Raw genomic sequence first — 17,637 nt, forward strand, 5'->3', positions numbered from 1 at the left:
TACATGCGCATATTTGGTACATACGTGCCGCTGGCGTGTTCATACGTGGGCACATTTGGTATGTATGTACCTGGCATGTTCATATATGGGCAGATTTGGTACATACATGCTGCTGGCATGTTCATACATGGGCACATTTGGTATGTATGTACCTGGCGCATTCATATATGAGCACATTTGGTACATACGTGCCACTGGCGTGTTCACACGTGGGCACATTTGGTATGTACGTATGTGGCATGTTCATACATGGGCACATCTGGTACTATATGTGCCGCTGGCATGTTCATATATGGGCACGTTTGGTATGTATGTACCTGGCGTGTTCATATATGGGCAGATTTGGTACATACGTGCCGCTGGCGTGTTCATACGTGGGCACATTCAGTACGTACGTGCCTGGCGCGTTCATACACGGGCACGTTGGGTACATACGTGCCGATCTATAGGTTATATGTCACTCAAAGCCCACCAAAGCACTGGGAGCTGTTGGGGAAAGCGAGCGGGAGCCTCCCCCCGTACCCGAATCCCGCGGGAATCGGCGCTTCGCTCCCTTCCCCCCCTCCCCTCGCCCTGCGCTGCCTTTTCCTTCCCGGAGCCGTCGCGCCCGCGTCCCTCCGTCCCCGCGCCCGCGTCCCTCCGTCCCCTCGCCCGCGTCCCTCCGTCCTCCCCTCGCCCGCGTCCCTCCGTCCCCGCGCCCGCGTCCCTCCGTCCCCGCGCCCGCGTCCGTCCTCCCCTCGCCCGCGTCCCTCCGTCCCCGCGCCCGCGTCCCTCCGTCCCCTCGCCCGCGTCCGTCCTCCCCTCGCCCGCGTCCCTCCGTCCCCGCGCCCGCGTCCCTCCGTCCCCGCGCCCGCGTCCGTCCTCCCCTCGCCCGCGTCCGTCCTCCCCTCGCCTGCGTCCCTCCGTCCCCTCGCCCGCGTCCGTCCTCCCCTCGCCCGCGTCCCTCCGTCCCCTCGCCCGCGTCCCTCCGTCCCCTCGCCCGCGTCCGTCCTCCCCTCGCCCGCGTCCCTCCGTCCCCTCGCCCGCGTCCGTCCTCCCCTCGCCCGCGTCCCTCCGTCCCCTCGCCTGCGTCCCTCCGTCCCCTCGCCCGCGTCCCTCCGTCCCCTCGCCCGCGTCCCTCCGTCCCCTCGCCCGCGTCCGTCCTCCCCTCGCCCGCGTCCCTCCGTCCCCTCGCCCGCGTCCGTCCTCCCCTCGCCCGCGTCCCTCCGTCCCCTCGCCCGCGTGCGTCTGTTCCTTCACCCGTGTCCGTCCGTCCCCTCGCCCGCGTGCGTCTGTTCCTTCACCCGCGTCCCTCCGTCCCCTCGCCCGCGTCCCTCCGTCCCCTCGCCCCCGTCCCTCCGTCCCCTCGCCCGCGTCCCTCCGTCCCCTCGCCTGCGTCCCTCCGTCCCCTCGCCCGCGTCCCTCCGTCCCCTCGCCCGCGTCCGTCCTCCCCTCGCCCGCGTCCCTCCGTCCCCTCGCCCGTGTCCGTCCTCCCCTCGCCCGCGTCCCTCCGTCCCCTCGCCCGCGTCCCTCCGTCCCCTCGCCCCCGTCCCTCCGTCCCCTCGCCCGCGTCCGTCCTCCCCTCGCCCGCGTCCGTCCTCCCCTCGCCCGCGTCCCTCCGTCCCCTCGCCCACGTCCCTCCGTCCCCTCGCCCGCGTCCCTCCGTCCCCTCGCCCGCGTGCGTCTGTTCCTTCACCCGTGTCCGTCCGTCCCCTCGCCCACGTCCGTCCTTCTCTCGCCAGTACGACGGCAAGCTCGCTCTGAAGAAAGCCCCGACACTACAGCCCAGCAAGGAAGCCTGGTGAGCGCATCGGGGGGGGGGCGGGTCGCTGAGCTAAACCCCCCCGAGCTCCTCTCGCCGCTGCGGCTCCGCTCGTTGCCGCGGCCGGGGCGTTTTGCCCGTCAAAGCCGCCCCCTCCCAGCGATGTTTCCCCCCCCCCCTTTGCTCTTCTCCTTCCGCCCAGTTTCCTGGAGCAGCTGCACAAACACCAGGGCGCGGTGCTGCATCCCGACTACAAGACGTCGTTCCGCTCCTTCGACGACGCCTTGCAGCGGCTCCTGCCCTACCACGTCTACCAGGGGATGCTGCCCTCTGCCCAGGACTACAGGAAGGGTGAGTCCTCCGCGGGCCGCGACGGCCGGGCAGCGGCCAGAGCTTTTCAAAAAGAAAAAGAAAGCGGGGTTTTCATCCTAAAAAAAGTTTGGAAGCGACCTACGCCCTCGCTCTAGAAAAAACGCGGACCCCCAAGAGAACGTAGCTGCAGTTCTCCGGGGTTTCTGACCTGGGATAGCTCAAAGCCGCGTCAAAGCTCTGGCGCAGCCTCCCTATATCCTGAGAAATGGTTAAAAACGGAGCTTAGCGGCTTCTTAACAATCCCAGCGATCAAAAACGACGCTGGCCCCCGCCTTTTCGGGGCCTCCCCCAGGTGAGCCCGCTGAAAAAGTTCATAACAAAGAGCCGCCGACCCCGTCTCCGCCTTCGCCTTGTGACGCAAACTCTCTTTTCCCCCCCATCCTCCTCTTCCTCGCAGTGGACGAGGAGTTCGAAGTGGTGTCCACCCAGCTGCTGAAGCGCACGCAAGCGATGTTGAACAAGTACCGCCTGCTGCTCTTGGAGGAGTCTCGGGTGAGCCCCGCGTCCTGCCCCCCTCCGCCCCGAGCCGCGCGGGCCGCTCGCGTCCGTCCGCGGCCTCCCGGGTTCGCCGCCTCGGCCTCGGCCTCGCCGCCACAGTGGCCTCGGCCCCGGGACGGCCGCCGATCCGCCTCGCGGCCCCGCGTCGAGCCCTCGGCGCTCTTTGCGAACGGGGGCGGGAAAGATCTGGAAGAATAAGAGGCCGCCTTGCGGGGGCGACGTGTGACGGCAGCCGCTCTTCCTCCCCTCTCCTCTCCCTCCTCCTTTCCGCTCCTCGTCCGCAGAGAGTCAGTCCTTCTGCCGAGATGGTGATGATCGACCGCATGTTCATCCAGGAAGAAAAGACCATGTTAGCGCTCGACAAGCAGCTGGCAAAGGAGAAACCAGGTGGGAGGCGAATTATTTCTGCTGCTTGTCCGCCTCTTACGGCCCCGCGCTCGGGTTTCGGCGCGTCCCTCCTCCGCGGAGGCCCCGGCGCGGGGCGGAGTCGGCCCGCTCCGCCGCGCTCCGCGGGGATTTGGGGGGAAAAAGCTGTTAAAATCGAGAGCGCGCGTTACCTGCCGCCGTCGGCGCTCTTCCCCTACGGTCAGGGTCTCGGTGGGGCGCGGCCTCGCTCAGGGCGAAGCGCCGGCGGCCTTCGGGCTCCCGGCAAATCCCTCCTCGCCCCCGGCCGCTCCCGGAGGGTCTTTGCAAGGGGGGGGTTTGCGTTAAGTTGCCGCCGCCGTTCCCGGGCGCGGCGACGGGGGACGAACTCGGTAGGAAGCGGAGGGGAGAGGGGCCGAGAGGGGGGGCGGGAAACGTTCGCAAAACGTGTGTTTCGCAATAATGTTAGTGTTATAATTTTTATTTTAGTTTTAAAAAACATTTTAAGGAGAAAGGTAAGACGGGGAGCGTTCCGCGCCCGCGCTAACGCCCTGTTTCCCTTCCAGACGAGTACGTCTCGTCCTCCCGCTCGCAGAGCCTCTCCTCGGCGGCCCCGGCCTCCGTGTCCAGCGCGGCACCGGCCCCCGAGAGCCTGAAGGCCCCCCCGGCGCAGGCGGCCCCCCCGCTGCACCCCACCAAGCTGGTGATCAAGCACAGCGGGGGCTCCCCGTCGGTCACCTGGGCCAAGGCTTCCCCCTCCCTGGACGGGGACGAGGACGCCTTGCCCTCCCGGAGCAAGCCCCCCATCAAAACCTACGAGGCGCGCAGTCGCATCGGCCTCAAGCTGAAGATCAAGCAGGAGGCCGGGCTCAGCAAAGTGGTCCACAACACCGCCCTGGACCCCGTGCACCAGCCGCCCCCCGTCTGCCGAGTCATCAAAGGGCCCGACCCACACGCCGCCGCCGCCGCCGGGCAGATGAACGGCACCGTCGAGCACGTCGCCTCGGCTCCCGCCGAGAAGAAACCCGTCGTGACCTACTGCCGGCTCCCCCTTCGCAAGACCTACCGCGAGAACGTGGACGCTTTCGTGGCCGAGAAGCCGGCCGACGCCTGCCCCAAGGGGAGCGCCCCGAAGGGCGACAAGCTCCCCGGCGCCCTCGTCATCAAGCAGGAGGACGGCTCCAGGAGCGTGATCACCTCCCACAAGAGCCGCGACAGCCCCTCGGCGGCGGCGGCGGCGGAGAAGGGCCGGCCGGAGGAGGGCTCCAAGCTCCCCTTCTTCAACAGGAGCGACGCCCGCTCCCTCGTCCTGCAGGACAGCGCGGCCCCGCCGAAGGCCGACGACGCCACCGGTGGCCTTATGAAGGAGCTTGCGGAAGTGGAGGACGAGTTTTACCGCGGGATGATAAAACCGGAGCCTCCGGACCAGGGCTCGGGCTCGGAACTGACCTGGGAGGTGCCGCTGCCGCCGGCCAAGCGTCGGAAGTCGGAGTCCTTCGAGGTGGACAACGCCAGCTTCTCCAGCGACAGCCCCCAGGACGACTCGCTCAACGAGCACCTACAGAGCGCCATCGACAGCATCCTCAACCTGCAGCAACCTCAGACCGGGGCCCCGAACGTCCGGACGCCTTCCTCCTCCTACAACTCCTCCTCCTCCCCCTTCTCCTCGCCCGTCCACCGTACGGACGCCTACCTTGCCCCTAATCACAACGGCGGCCTTGGAGCGAGGACGTTGAACAGATAACAGCGACCCCGGCGCAGCGGCAGCGGGACGCTGAGCGAGGAGGAGGAGGACGACGACGAAGCTCTTGCTGGTTGGACGCGGTCGAGCCCCGCGGCGGTGCCGCCTCCCAGAGACCCGACGGGCCGGGCCTGGGCCGGGAGGAGCAGGGGTGGGGGGCGTCCCGGGGGCGCTTCGCCCCGGTGTTTATAGAGAAAAGGGGGGGGTTCGGGGGCTGTTGTAAAGCGCGAGCGGAGGCCGGGTTCACGATCCGCGCGGCCGGGGGCGGACGGCGGGGCCCGTGGGGTGTTGTCGCCTGTGTAATTTAGATTCTGTAACAAATCGCTAATATTCATATCGGATCGGTCTATTCTCTCTTCCCCCCACCCCCCCCCCCCACCTTCCCCGAGCCCCTCGCGAGCCTCAACCGGCGGGAGGCCGGCGCGGACCCCCGCAGGCGTCGCCCCGGGGGCAAAGATTTATCCTTCCTTTAAGTGATTTCAGGCGCCGCGCGGGCTTGTGGACCCTCTCGCCGCTCGGCCAAGGGGGGGAACAAACCGGGAGACGCAAACGGAGAGAGAAGGAGACGCAAACACTAATCGCTGGGAGGAAAAGCAAACGTTTACAGTGAGTTTTACGCCTGGAGGAGGAGGAGCAGCTCCTCCGGGGCCGGCGGAGCGGGGAGAGGGGAGGGAAGCGTCCAGCCGGGGAGCGGGGGGGCTGCCTCGCCTTGTCCCGGCACCCACGGCGCCCCCCGGCACCCCCAGGCTCCGCCTCGTCCCGTCCCTGGCACCCACGGCGCCCCCCGGCACCCCCAGGCTCCGCCTCGTCCCGTCCCTGGCACCCACGGCACCCCCTGGCACCCCCTGGCACCCCCTCGCCCCGTCCCCGTCACCCCCGACTCTTCCTCGCCCCATCCCCGTCACCCCCCGCCTCTTCCTCGCCCCATCCCCGTCACCCCCTGCCTCTTCCTCGCCCCATCCCCGTCACCCCCTGCCTCTTCCTCACCCCGTCCCTGTCACCCCCGCCTCTTCCTCGCCCCATCCCAATCGCCCCCCGCCTCTTCCTCGCCCCGTCCCCGTCACCCCCCGCCTCTTCCTCGCCCCGTCCCCGTCACCCCCCGCCTCTTCCTCGCCCCGTCCCCGTCGCCCCCCGCCTCTTCCTCGCCTTTTCCCCGTCACCCCCCGCCCCTTCCTCGCCCCGTCCCCGTCACCCCCCGCCTCTTCCTTGCCTTTTCCCCGTCACCCCCTGCCTCTTCCTCGCCCCATCCCCGTCACCCCCCGCCTCTTCCTTGCCTTTTCCCTGTCACCCCCCGCCCCTTCCTCGCCCCGTCCCCGTCACCCCCTGCCTCTTCCTCGCCCCGTCCCCGTCACCCCCTGCCTCTTCCTCGCCCCGTCCCCGTCACCCCCCGCCTCTTCCTTGCCTTTTCCCTGTCACCCCCCGCCTCTTCCTCGCCCCATCCCCGTCACCCCCTGCCTCTTCCTCGCCCCGTCCCCGTCACCCCCTGCCTCTTCCTCGCCTTTTCCCCGTCACCCCCCGCCTCTTCCTCGCCCCATCCCCGTCACCCCCCGCCTCTTCCTCGCCCCATCCCCGTCACCCCCTGCCTCTTCCTCGCCCCGTCCCCGTCACCCCCTGCCTCTTCCTCGCCCCGTCCCCGTCACCCCCCGCCTCTTCCTTGCCTTTTCCCTGTCACCCCCCGCCTCTTCCTCGCCCCGTCCCCGTCACCCCCCGCCTCTTCCTCGCCTTTTCCCCGTCACCCCCCGCCTCTTCCTTGCCTTTTCCCCGTCACCCCCTGCCTCTTCCTCGCCCCATCCCCGTCACCCCCCGCCTCTTCCTCGCCCCGTCCCCGTCACCCCCCGCCTCTTCCTTGCCTTTTCCCTGTCACCCCCCGCCCCTTCCTCGCCCCGTCCCCGTCACCCCCTGCCTCTTCCTCGCCCCGTCCCCGTCACCCCCCGCCTCTTCCTCGCCTTTTCCCTGTCACCCCCCGCCTCTTCCTTGCCTTTTCCCTGTCACCCCCCGCCTCTTCCTCGCCCCATCCCCGTCACCCCCCGCCTCTTCCTCGCCTTTTCCCCGTCACCCCCCGCCTCTTCCTCGCCTTTTCCCTGTCACCCCCCGCCTCTTCCTCGCCCCATCCCCGTCACCCCCCGCCTCTTCCTCGCCTTTTCCCCGTCACCCCCCGCCTCTTCCTTGCCTTTTCCCTGTCACCCCCCGCCTCTTCCTCGCCCCATCCCCGTCACCCCCCGCCTCTTCCTCGCCTTTTCCCCGTCACCCCCCGCCTCTTCCTCGCCTTTTCCCTGTCACCCCCCGCCCCTTCCTCGCCCCGTCCCCGTCACCCCCGACTCTTCCTCGCCCCGTCCCCGTCACCCCCCGCCCCTTCCTCGCCCCGTCCCCGTCACCCCCCGCCTCTTCCTCGCCCCGTCCCCGTCACCCCCCGCCCCTTCCTCGCCCCGTCCCGTCGCCCCCCCCGAGTCCCGCGGGCGCCCCCGGGCCGCCATCGCGCCCGTCCCCCCGGGCAGGCTTCAGGCCGCGGCCGCCTCCCCTCCCGCTCCGCCTCCGGCTCTTTTCCCGCTTCCCCCCCCCGTCTTTGCGCCATCCCGGGTTTGGTTTTTCCTCTTCCTCCCGCTCCCGGTTCCCGTTGTGTCCCTGGCGGCGGCCGGGGGGGCCCGGGCGCCGCCCCCCGCCCCCCCGCGGGTGGGTCTGGGGGTACATACGGGGGGCGGGGGGGGGGTGGGGGGAAGGGGCGCGCCGCAGAACCCGCGAAAAGGGCGTTTTGTCCCCAAAACGCCGCGGCTCCGGGTCGGGGCGAAGGGCAGAGACCCCCGGGGCGGGGCGAGGGTGGGAGCAGGGACCCTCGGGGCGACGAGCGGGATCCCAGCGTCGGCGCCGCCGCCTTCCGTTTTTAGCCGCAATATTATTCTAATTATTATTATTCTAATTATTATTATTATTATTATTATTATTTCCCCGTTTCTGTTGGAGCGATCCCCCCCCGCGAGGGAGCCTCGCGCCGCCGCGGCGGGGCGGGGTCGCCCCTGGAAACAGAAAACGTCCTTCCCCCCCTCCAAAACCCGCAGCAAAATAACCCCAAAACCGAAGGTCTCGCGGCCGTTGCCCCGCCGGGATTTTAATTTTTGGGTTTTTTTTAAAAAAAACTACTTTCTTTTTTAATTATTATTATTTTTAACAGTGGAAAAACTTGGCGGGGGGGGGCGGGAAAAGAGGCGAAGCCGGAGTCGCGCCGGGACGGGGCTGGAGGGGAGCCAGGGGAGCCGCCCCAGGCTGCGGTTTTTCCTCCTTTGGGGTGATTTTGGGGTGTTTTGGGGTTGTTTTTTTTTTTCCCCTTTTTGCTTTTTTTATTCCCCCCCCCCAAAAAAAAAAAAAGGAACCATAAATCTGCTTTTTTCACCCCAAGCCTGGGGGTGGGCGGCGAGCTCGGCCTCCCTCCCCGCTGACTCACCGACGCCCGGCCTCCGCCACCAAAATCCCGCTTTTTAATCCCAAAAACCCGCCGCTTTTTAACCCACCCCCCCCAAAATCCCCCTTTTTAACCCCAAAACTCCAAGAATTCCCAGTGTTTTTTATTTATCCCCTTCTCTTGGAAAAAGCCCCCCCCCCCCCGCCTCCGGGGCGGCCGGGCTTTGGCGACGCCCCTCGCGCTTCCCCGCTCCCCATTTCCCCTCTTTTTTCACCCAAAAAGAAAACCCACCCCCGGAACAAGGCCTTACTTAGCGCATCCGCCGGCGGGGGGGGGGTCTCAGCGCCGGGCACACCCCCCCCTTAGCGCTCCCCCCCTTGGCGCCCCCCCCGTGCTGGGGGGCTGAGCGAACCCAACGCGACCTGAAATTTTGAGGTGGGTTTTTGGGGTTTTGGGGGTTTTTTTGGGGGGTGGGTGGTTTTTTTTGAATTTTAAGGTGATTTGACGTTTTTTCCCGGTGCCGCCGGGCGGCCGGAGCCCCCCTCCCCCAGCGTGGGGGGGGGCAGCAATAAGGGATGATTCCCAGGCTCAAATATTTGGCGTTTTTTATATTTCCATCTCTCTCGATAAAAATGTATATTAAATCGTTCGGGTTTTTTCGTTTAATGTCTCCTTTTTTAAAAAAAAAAGCGGGAAGGACGGGGGTCGTTTCCTCCTCCCTCCGCGCGACGCAGCCCTTTCGCAAAAACCCCACTTTTTCCCCTTTTCCACCCAAAAAGGGCCGTTCGGCACCGCCGCGGGGGGGGGGGGAGGGGGCGGTTTCTCCCCCCCCCCCTCAGTTTTGAGGAGAAAAATCCAGGTTTGACCATTGGGATGTTGCGTTGCACCTGGGGGGGGGGGGGGGGGGCCCTTTTCCCCCGCCTGTTTTAACCCACCTTATTTTGGGGGGGGGTCTCTGGTTCCCTGGGGGGTTTCATCCCCGTTTGGGGGGGGGGGCACGGGGTGGGGGGGCCCCCGGAGCCCCCCCCGCCGCCCCCCGCCCCCTCCCGCCGGTACCAGTGGACGCTGTCACAGTTGGAATCGAAATATAGTACTATAAAATAATTTTGTACTGTATTTATTGTGTATAACGGATTTTTTTAAAGAATTCTGTACATTTAGTACTTCTGTGTAAATTAAATCGCTTTTTCTTTGTACAAACCGCGCCCGCCTCGCTCGTCCCTCGCGGGCCCCCCACCCCCCGGCCCCCCACGGCCCCCCCACGGCCGCCAGCGGGGCGGGGGTCTGTCCGTCTGTCCGTCCCTCCCCCCCCCCGGGGGCGCCCGGCGCCGCCCGCGGCCTTTCGGGGTGAATCCGGAGGGGTTTGGGGGTCGCGGGGGGCTGGCGGTGAAATGGTGAAAGGGGATGGAGGGTCTTTCGCCCCGCTGCCCCCCCACCCCCCCACCCCACGCCTCCCCCCCCACACACACACCCCCGGTGGCTGGGAGAGTGGGGCTGGGGGTGTGAGATGGAATTGGGGCTGGGGGTGGGGGCGTGAGATGGAATTGGGGCTGGGGGTGGGGGCATGAGATGGAATTGGGGCTGGGGGTGGGGGTGTGACACGGAATTGGGGCTGGGGGTGGGGGTGTGAGATGGAATTGGGGCTGGGGGCTGGGGGTGTGACACGGAATTGGGGCTGGGGGCTGGGGGTGTGACACGGAATTGGGGCTGGGGGTGGGGGTGTGACACGGAATTGGGGCTGGGGGCTGGGGGTGTGACACGGAATTGGGGCTGGGGGTGGGGGTGTGAGATGGAATTGGGGCTGGGGGTGGGGGTGTGACACGGAATTGGGGCTGGGGGCTGGGGGTGTGACACGGAATTGGGGCTGGGGGCTGGGGGTGTGACACGGAATTGGGGCTGGGGGTGGGGGTGTGAGATGGAATTGGGGCTGGGGGCTGGGGGTGTGACACGGAATTGGGGCTGGGGGCTGGGGGCGTGAGATGGAATTGGGGCTGGGGGTGGGGGCGTGAGATGGAATTGGGGCTGGGGGTGGGGGCGTGAGACGGAATTGGGGCTGGGGGCTGGGGGCGTGAGATGGAATTGGGGCTGGGGGCTGGGGGTGGGGGTGTGACACGGAATTGGGGCTGGGGGCTGGGGGCGTGAGATGGAATTGGGGCTGGGGGTGGGGGCGTGAGACGGAATTGGGGCTGGGGGCTGGGGGCGTGAGATGGAATTGGGGCTGGGGGCTGGGGGTGTGACACGGAATTGGGGCTGGGGGTGGGGGTGTGACACGGAATTGGGGCTGGGGGCTGGGGGCGTGAGATGGAATTGGGGCTGGGGGTGGGGGCGTGAGATGGAATTGGGGCTGGGGGCTGGGGGTGTGACACGGAATTGGGGCTGGGGGTGGGGGTGTGAGATGGAATTGGGGCTGGGGGCTGGGGGCGTGAGATGGAATTGGGGCTGGGGGTGGGGGTGTGAGATGGAATTGGGGCTGGGGGCTGGGGGTTGTGACACGGAATTGGGGCTGGGGGTGGGGGTGTGACACGGAATTGGGGCTGGGGGCTGGGGGTGTGACACGGAATTGGGGCTGGGGGTGGGGGTGTGACACGGAATTGGGGCTGGGGGCTGGGGGCGTGAGATGGAATTGGGGCTGGGGGTGGGGGCGTGAGATGGAATTGGGGCTGGGGGCTGGGGGTGTGACACGGAATTGGGGCTGGGGGCTGGGGGTGTGACACGGAATTGGGGCTGGGGGCTGGGGGTGTGAGATGGAATTGGGGCTGGGGGCTGGGGGTGTGACACGGAATTGGGGCTGGGGGCTGGGGGTGTGACACGGAATTGGGGCTGGGGGTGGGGGCGTGAGATGGAATTGGGGCTGGGGGTGGGGGCGTGAGATGGAATTGGGGCTGGGGGCTGGGGGCGTGACACGGAATTGGGGCTGGGGGCTGGGGGTGTGACACGGAATTGGGGCTGGGGGTGGGGGTGTGAGATGGAATTGGGGCTGGGGGCTGGGGGTGTGACACGGAATTGGGGCTGGGGGCTGGGGGTGTGACACGGAATTGGGGCTGGGGGTGGGGGTGTGAGATGGAATTGGGGCTGGGGGTGGGGGCGTGAGATGGAATTGGGGCTGGGGGCTGGGGGTGTGACACGGAATTGGGGCTGGGGGCTGGGGGGGTGACACGGAATTGGGGCTGGGGGCTGGGGGTGTGACACGGAATTGGGGCTGGGGGTGGGGGTGTGACACGGAATTGGGGCTGGGGGCTGGGGGTGTGACACGGAATTGGGGCTGGGGGTGGGGGTGTGAGATGGAATTGGGGCTGGGGGTGGGGGCGTGAGATGGAATTGGGGCTGGGGGTGGGGGTGTGACACGGGATTGGGGCTGGGGGTGGGGGTGTGACACGGAATTGGGGCTGGGGGCTGGGGGGGTGAGATGGAATTGGGGCTGGGGGTGGGGGTGTGACACGGGATTGGGGCTGGGGGTGGGGGTGTGAGATGGAATTGGGGCTGGGGGTGGGGGCGTGAGATGGAATTGGGGCTGGGGGCTGGGGGGGTGAGATGGAATTGGGGCTGGGGGTGGGGGTGTGACACGGGATTGGGGCTGGGGGCTGGGGGTCGCACCCAGGGTTTGGGGGGGGGTTCGGGGTCGCACCGGGGGTTTGGGGGGGGGGTCCTCGCCCCCCCGCGGGCTCAGCCTGCGCCGTCGCGACCCCCCCCCCCGGCCCCTCCCCCCCGCGCCGCTTTGCTCACTTCAGTTTGGGGTTGGTTTATGCCTTTTTGGCTCCCCCGCACCCCCCGGCCCCACCCCCAGCCCGGCCCCGCCCCTCCCCAGCCCCTCCCCAGCCCCTCCCCAGCCCCTCCCCAGCCCCTCCCCCAGCCCCACCCCCAGCCCCCCCCCCTTATTTCACGCTAATCCCCCCCCCCCAGCCCTTTTCCCCGTCTTCGCCGGGACCTTCGGCGTCGCCCGCCGGGATTTTTCTGCCCGAATTAAACAAGAAAAAAGACGAAAAAGGGGAAAAAAAAAAAAGAAGAGAAGAACCAAACCGCTCCGGGCAGCGGCGCCGAACCCCCCCGGACCCCGCGACCCCCCCCGCCGCTCTCTTTTTGGGGGGAAAAAGGCCGTTTTGCCGCTCGAAGAGGAGAAACCCCCGGGAAGGCAAAAAAAAAAACCCAACTCAAAAAACCTCTTTTTTTGGCTTCTTTTCGCAGCGTTTTTTCCCCGCTGAGGAGGCCCGGGACGGGCCGGGGGCGGGGCGGGGGGGTCCCGCCGAGCACCCCATCGCGTCACCCCATGGCTGAGCCCTCCAGCTGAGCCCCCCCCTCCCCTTCCCCCCCCCGCGGGACCCCCATTTGGGGGTGCTGCTTGTGCCGAGCGCCCCAAACCCTCCCCACAGCCCCCTCTCAGCCCCCCCCAAACCCCCTCCCAAACCCTCCCCACAGCCCCCCAAATCCCCCCAAACCCCTACAGCCCCCCAAGCCCCCCCTACAGCCCCCCAAATCCCCCTTACAGCCCCCCAACCCCCCCCTACAGCCCCCCAAATCCCCCCCAAATCCCCCTTACAGCCCCCCAAACCCCCCCAACAGCCCCCCAAATCCCCCCCAAACCTCCCCTACAGCCCCCTACAGCCCCCCAAATCCCCCCAAACCCCCCCTTACAGCCCCCAAATCCCCCCCAAATCCCCCTTACAGCCCCCAAATCCCCCTTACAGCCCCCAAATCCCCCCCAAATCCCCCTTACAGCCCCCCAAACCCCCCTTACAGCCCCCAAATCCCCCCAAACCCCCCTCCAGCCCCCCAAATCCCCCCCAAACCCCCGCCAAGATGTTCAGCTGGCTGCGGAAGCAGGAGAAGAAGAGCCCCGAGGTGGTCCGCACCGTCACTGAGGGGCTCAAGACCCTCTACAAGAAAAAACTTCTCCCGGTGGAAGAATTTTACCGATTCCACGATTTCCACTCGCCGGCGCTGGAAGAGGCCGATTTTGACACGAAGCCCATGGTGCTGGTGGCCGGGCAATATTCCACTGGGAAGACCACCTTCATCCGGTACCTGCTGGAGCAAGACATCCCGGGGGGCCGCATCGGGCCCGAGCCCACCACCGACTCCTTCGTGGCCATCATGCACGGGGAGAGCGAGGGGGTGACCCCCGGCAACGCCCTCATCGTCGACCCCAAGAAGCCCTTCCGCAAACTCAACCCCTTCGGGAACACCTTCCTCAACCGGTGAGTGGGGACCCCCCCCCCCCCCCAAAAACAGGTGGGGTGCTCACGCGTCACCCACCCACCCGCCCGCCCTCCTCCCGGCCTGCCCGGGCCCGACCCGGCGCCCCCCGAATTGAGGGGGTCCCGACCAACGGGCGCCCCCGAATCGAGCCTCCGGGGGAGGAAAAACCGCCCTAAAATGGGTCCCACCCCACGGACACCCCCAAATCAAGGGGGTCCCGGCCCATGGGTGCCCCCAATTTGAGCCTCTGGGGAGGAAACCCCCCCCTAAAATGGGTCCCACCCCACCGACACCCCCAAATCAAGGGGGTCCCGGCCCATGGGTGCCCCCAATTTGAGCCTCTGGGGAGGAAACCCCCCCCTAAAATGGGTCCCACCCCACCGACACCCCCAAATCAAGGGGGTCCCGGCCCATGGGTGCCCCCAATTTGAGCCTCTGGGGAGGAAAACCCCCCCTAAAATGGGTCCCACCCCACCGACACCCCCAAATCAAGGGGGTCCCGGCCCATGGGTGCCCCCAATTTGAGCCTCTGGGGAGGAAAACCCCCCCTAAAATGGGTCCCACCCCACGAACGCCCCCAAATCGAGGGGGTCCCGGCCCATGGGTGCCCCCAAATTGAGCCTCCGGGGAGGAAAACCCCCCCCTAAAATGGGTCCCACCCTACCGACACCCCCAAATCAAGGGGGTCCCGACCAACGGGCGCCCCCGAATCGAGCCTCTGGGGGAGGAAGAACCCCCCTAAAATGGGTCCCACCCCACGGACACTCCCAAATCAAGGGGGTCCCGGCCCATGGGTGCCCCCAAATTGAGCCTCCGGGGAGGAAAACCCCCCTAAAATGGGTCCCACCCCACCGACACCCCCAAATCGAGGGCGTCCCAACCGACGGGCGCCCCCAAATCGAGCCTCCAGGGAGGAAAACCGCCTTAAAACGGGTCTCACCCCACCGACACCCCCAAATCAAGGGGGTCCCGGCCCATGGGTGCCCCCAAATTGAGCCTCTGGGGAGGAAAACCCCCCTAAACTGGGTCCCCCCCACCGGTGCAGCAAAACCGAGGGGCTCCCAACCCACAGGCACCCCCAAATTGAGCCTCAATGGAGCAAAACCCCCCCCTAAAATGGGTCCCGGCCCCCCCAAATCGAGCTTCAGTGGAGCAGAACCCCCCCTAAACGGGACCCCCCCCCATCCCACACCTCACCCTCCCATTTCTCTGCTTTTTCCCTGTTTTTTGGTATTTTTGGTGAATCCCCCCTCGCCCCCCCCAGCTCAGCCCCGGGGGGGGGGCTCGGGTGCCTGGCGAGGGTCCCATTTGGGGTGACCCCTTGGGAAAGGGGGGGGTTGGCCGGGGCGGGGGGGAGGGGGGGGGATGAGCCAGGCCTCAGGAATGTGGCCCCAGAGCCTGCCAAGTCCCCCGTGTCCCCCCCCCCCTCCCCGTGTCCCCCCCCCGTGTCGTGTCCCCCCCCCCCCGCGGGAACCGCCTCGGAAAGACGCCGTCAGGGCTGGCAGAAGCGCTGCCCCCGGGAGGGGCCCCCCCAAACCCCCCCCAACCCCCCCTAAACCCCCCCCAAACCCCCCCAAACCCCCCCCGGACCCCCCCCGGACCCCCCCCAAATAACACACACCCCCACCCCTTGGACACGAGGGGGTGCTGCCCACCCGCTCCCCCCGCCTCGCTCCTGCTGAGCCCCTCGCAGCCCCACGGGGGGGGGGGGGGGTTGGGGGTCCGGGGGGGTCCCGGGGGGGGCACTAACGCGGCTCCTCCCGCGCAGGTTCATGTGCGCCCACCTCCCCAACCAGGTGCTGGAGAGCATCAGCATCATCGACACCCCCGGGATCCTTTCGGGGGCCAAGCAGCGCGTGTCTCGGGGTACGGGGGGGCCCCCCCCAGCCCTCCCCCCGCGGGCTCGGGGCTGGGGGGGGCGCGGGGGCCGCGAGGAGGGGGGGTACGGTGGGGTGCTGGGTCCGGGCAGGGGGTAACGGGGCGTAAAATGGGGCGCGGGGGGGGGAATGAAGTGGGGGGGCTGCTGGGGGGGCTGCTGGGGGTGAAAGTGGGGGGGTGCGGGCGGGGGGTGCAAAGTGTTGGGGGGGCTAAAATGGGGGTGCAAAGCAGAGTGGGGTGCAGAGGGGGGTGCCAGGTTTAATGGGGTGCAGAGGGGGGGGTGCGAGGTGCGGGGGGGGCGCAGAGGGGGGGTACGAGGCGCTGCGGGGTGCAGAGGAGGGGTGCGAGGTGCAGAGGGGGGGTGCAGGGCCCAGTGGGGTGCAGAGGGGGGGTGCGGGGTGCAGAGGCGGGTGCAGGGCCCAGCGGGGTGCGGGAGGGATGCGTGGGGGGTGTGGGGTGCAGAGGGGGGGTGCAGAGGGGGGGTGCAGGGCCCAGCGGGGTGCAGAGGGGGGGTGCAGGGCCCAGCGGGGTGCGGGGGGGGTGTGGGGTGCAGAGGGGGGGTGCAGAGGGGGTTGCAGGGCCCAGCGGGGTGCAGAGGGGGGGTGCAGGGCCCAGTGGGGTGCGGGGGGGGTGCGGGGTGCAGAGGGGGGGTGCAGAGGGGGGGGTGCGAGGCCCAGCGGGGTGCGGGGGGGTTGCAAAACACAGCGGGGTGGTGCCGCCGTGGGGCGCGAGGCGTAACGGGGTGCTGCTGGGTGGTGCGAGGTGCAGCGGGTGCCAAGGGGTGGGGTGAGGCGTCGGGGGGTGCCAAGGGGTGGGGTGAGGCGTGGGGGGTGCCAAGGGGTGGGGTAGGGCGTCGGGGGGTGCCAGCAACGGGCGCCAAAGGCGACGCAACGGGTGCTGCCGAGAGCGCGGGGGGGGGGGTGCCCAGCGCTCACCCCACCCCACCCCACCCTGCTGCGCCCCAGCTCGGGGGGGGTCCAGGACCCCCTTTCCGGACCTGGGGGCGGGGTGGGGGGGGGCTCCCCCCACATCCCCGGGGCTGTCGCCAACTTTCCAGCCTGGCTGGCCCACTGCAGCAGCCGTGACCCCCCCCGGGCCCCCCCCTTTTTCCTTCCCCACCCCAAACCCCTCGGCCCTTGCCAAGAGCCCTGGCACCGGCTCCCGAAACAGCCCCACGGGGCGGGGGGGGGGGGGGCTTGTCTGGAGGAGACCCCCCGGGTCAGTGTGGGGGGGGGCCTGGGAAAACCGGGGGGGTGGGAAAACCGGTGGGGGGGGGGTGGGAAAGGGGGGTCAGGGCTGGGCCGGGGCTGGGTCGGGGCCAAATTCCTGTCCGGGCACTCCCCGCCACGGTATGCGCGGGGGGGGGCGGACGGACGGACGGACGGACGGACGGACAGGGGGCCGCGGCGTGGGCACGGGGTGAAGGACGGGGCTGTGGTCAAGGTCGGGGTCGGGGCTGGGGTCGGCGCAGGGGGGGGGCGGGGAGGCCTTTCCCAGCGCTCGCCACGTTTTTTCCTTTTTTGGTGCTTTTTTTCAGGCTCTCGGGGGGGGGGCGGGGGGGGGGGGCGGGGGGGGGGAGCGGGGGCCGGGGGGGGGGCGGGGGGGGGAGCGGGGCCGGCGCCCGGGGTCGGGGCTGGGGGTCTCGGCAGGGGGTGCAGGGAGGGAGGTGGCCGAGCAAGACCCCCTGAGCAGGACCCTGCTCAAGGCAGGGACGGCGCCGGCTGGGTGGAGGTTAGGGTTAGGCTGGGCTTGGGGTGGGGATTAGGTTTAGGCTGGGTTTGGGGTTGAGGCTTTAGGGGTAGGGTTGGGATTAGGGTTGGGGTTTAGGGCTGGGTTAGGGTTGGGGTTGGGGTTTGGGCTGGGTTTAGGGTTGGGATTAGGGTTAGGGTTGAGGTTGGGGTTAACGTTTGGGTTTAGGGCTGGGTTTAGGGTTGGGATTAGGGTTAGGGTTGAGGTTGGGGTTGAGGTTTGGGTTTAGGGCTGGGTTTAGGGTTAGGGTTGGGGTTTGGGCTGGGTTTTGGGGTTGGGGTTGAGTTTTGGGGTTAGGGTTGAGGTGGCAAATGGGGTTAGGTTTGGGTTTTGGGTCAGGGTCGATGTTGGGGTCAGGGTCGATGTTGGGGTTAGGGTTGGATTTTGGGGTAAGGCTTGAGGTTGGGGTTAGGGTTGGATTTTGGGTAAGGGTCGAGGTTGGGGTTAGTGTTGGGTTTAGGGGTAAGGGTCGAGGTTGGGGTTAGGGTTGGGTTTTGGGGTAAGGGTCGAGGTTGGGGTTAGGGTTGGATTTTGGGGTAAGGGTCGAGGTTGGGGTTAGGGTTGGGTTTAGGGTAAGGGTCGAGGTTGGGGTTAGGGTTGGGGTTTTGGGGTAAGGGTCGAGGTTGGGGTTAGGGTTGGGTTTTGGGGTAGGTTGGGTTTTGGGGTAAGGCTTGAGGTTGAGGTTGGGGTTAGTGTTGGGTTTAGGGG

General features: G+C 67.7%; 3 protein-coding genes across 7 annotated transcripts in view; 2 read left to right on the top strand and 1 right to left on the bottom strand.

The window, feature by feature from the left end:
- The window catches only part of BICRA (BRD4 interacting chromatin remodeling complex associated protein), a 37,196-nt gene extending 29,430 nt beyond the window's left edge, over positions 1–7,766 (top strand). For all 5 annotated transcript variants that reach the window (XM_064437390.1, XM_064437394.1, XM_064437391.1 and 2 more), the window contains 6 exons: positions 1,722–1,780; positions 1,944–2,092; positions 2,511–2,605; positions 2,896–2,998; positions 3,541–5,321; positions 7,674–7,766. In XM_064437390.1, the coding sequence (XP_064293460.1) occupies positions 1,722–1,780; positions 1,944–2,092; positions 2,511–2,605; positions 2,896–2,998; positions 3,541–4,718 (1,584 nt within the window). In that variant the 3' untranslated portion in view covers positions 4,719–5,321; positions 7,674–7,766. The remainder of the gene's footprint in view (positions 1–1,721; positions 1,781–1,943; positions 2,093–2,510; positions 2,606–2,895; positions 2,999–3,540; positions 5,322–7,673) is intronic.
- Positions 7,767–12,867: 5,101 nt separating this feature from the next.
- On the top strand, positions 12,868–15,278 carry EHD2 (EH domain containing 2). Its single transcript, XM_064437346.1, has 2 exons — positions 12,868–13,301; positions 15,071–15,278. Exons 1-2 carry the CDS (start codon positions 12,904–12,906, stop codon positions 15,276–15,278), a joined length of 606 nt encoding a protein of 201 aa, XP_064293416.1. The 5' UTR covers positions 12,868–12,903.
- Positions 15,279–16,880: 1,602 nt separating this feature from the next.
- MAP4K1 (mitogen-activated protein kinase kinase kinase kinase 1) overlaps positions 16,881–17,637 on the bottom strand; it is an 18,731-nt gene continuing 17,974 nt past the window's right edge. Inside the window, exon 32 of the mRNA XM_064437348.1 lies at positions 16,881–16,901. Within this exon, the coding sequence (XP_064293418.1) occupies positions 16,881–16,901 (21 nt within the window). The remainder of the gene's footprint in view (positions 16,902–17,637) is intronic.

Source organism: Phalacrocorax carbo, chromosome 31, assembly GCF_963921805.1.
Source record: "Phalacrocorax carbo chromosome 31, bPhaCar2.1, whole genome shotgun sequence".
NCBI classification, from domain to species: domain Eukaryota; kingdom Metazoa; phylum Chordata; class Aves; order Suliformes; family Phalacrocoracidae; genus Phalacrocorax; species Phalacrocorax carbo.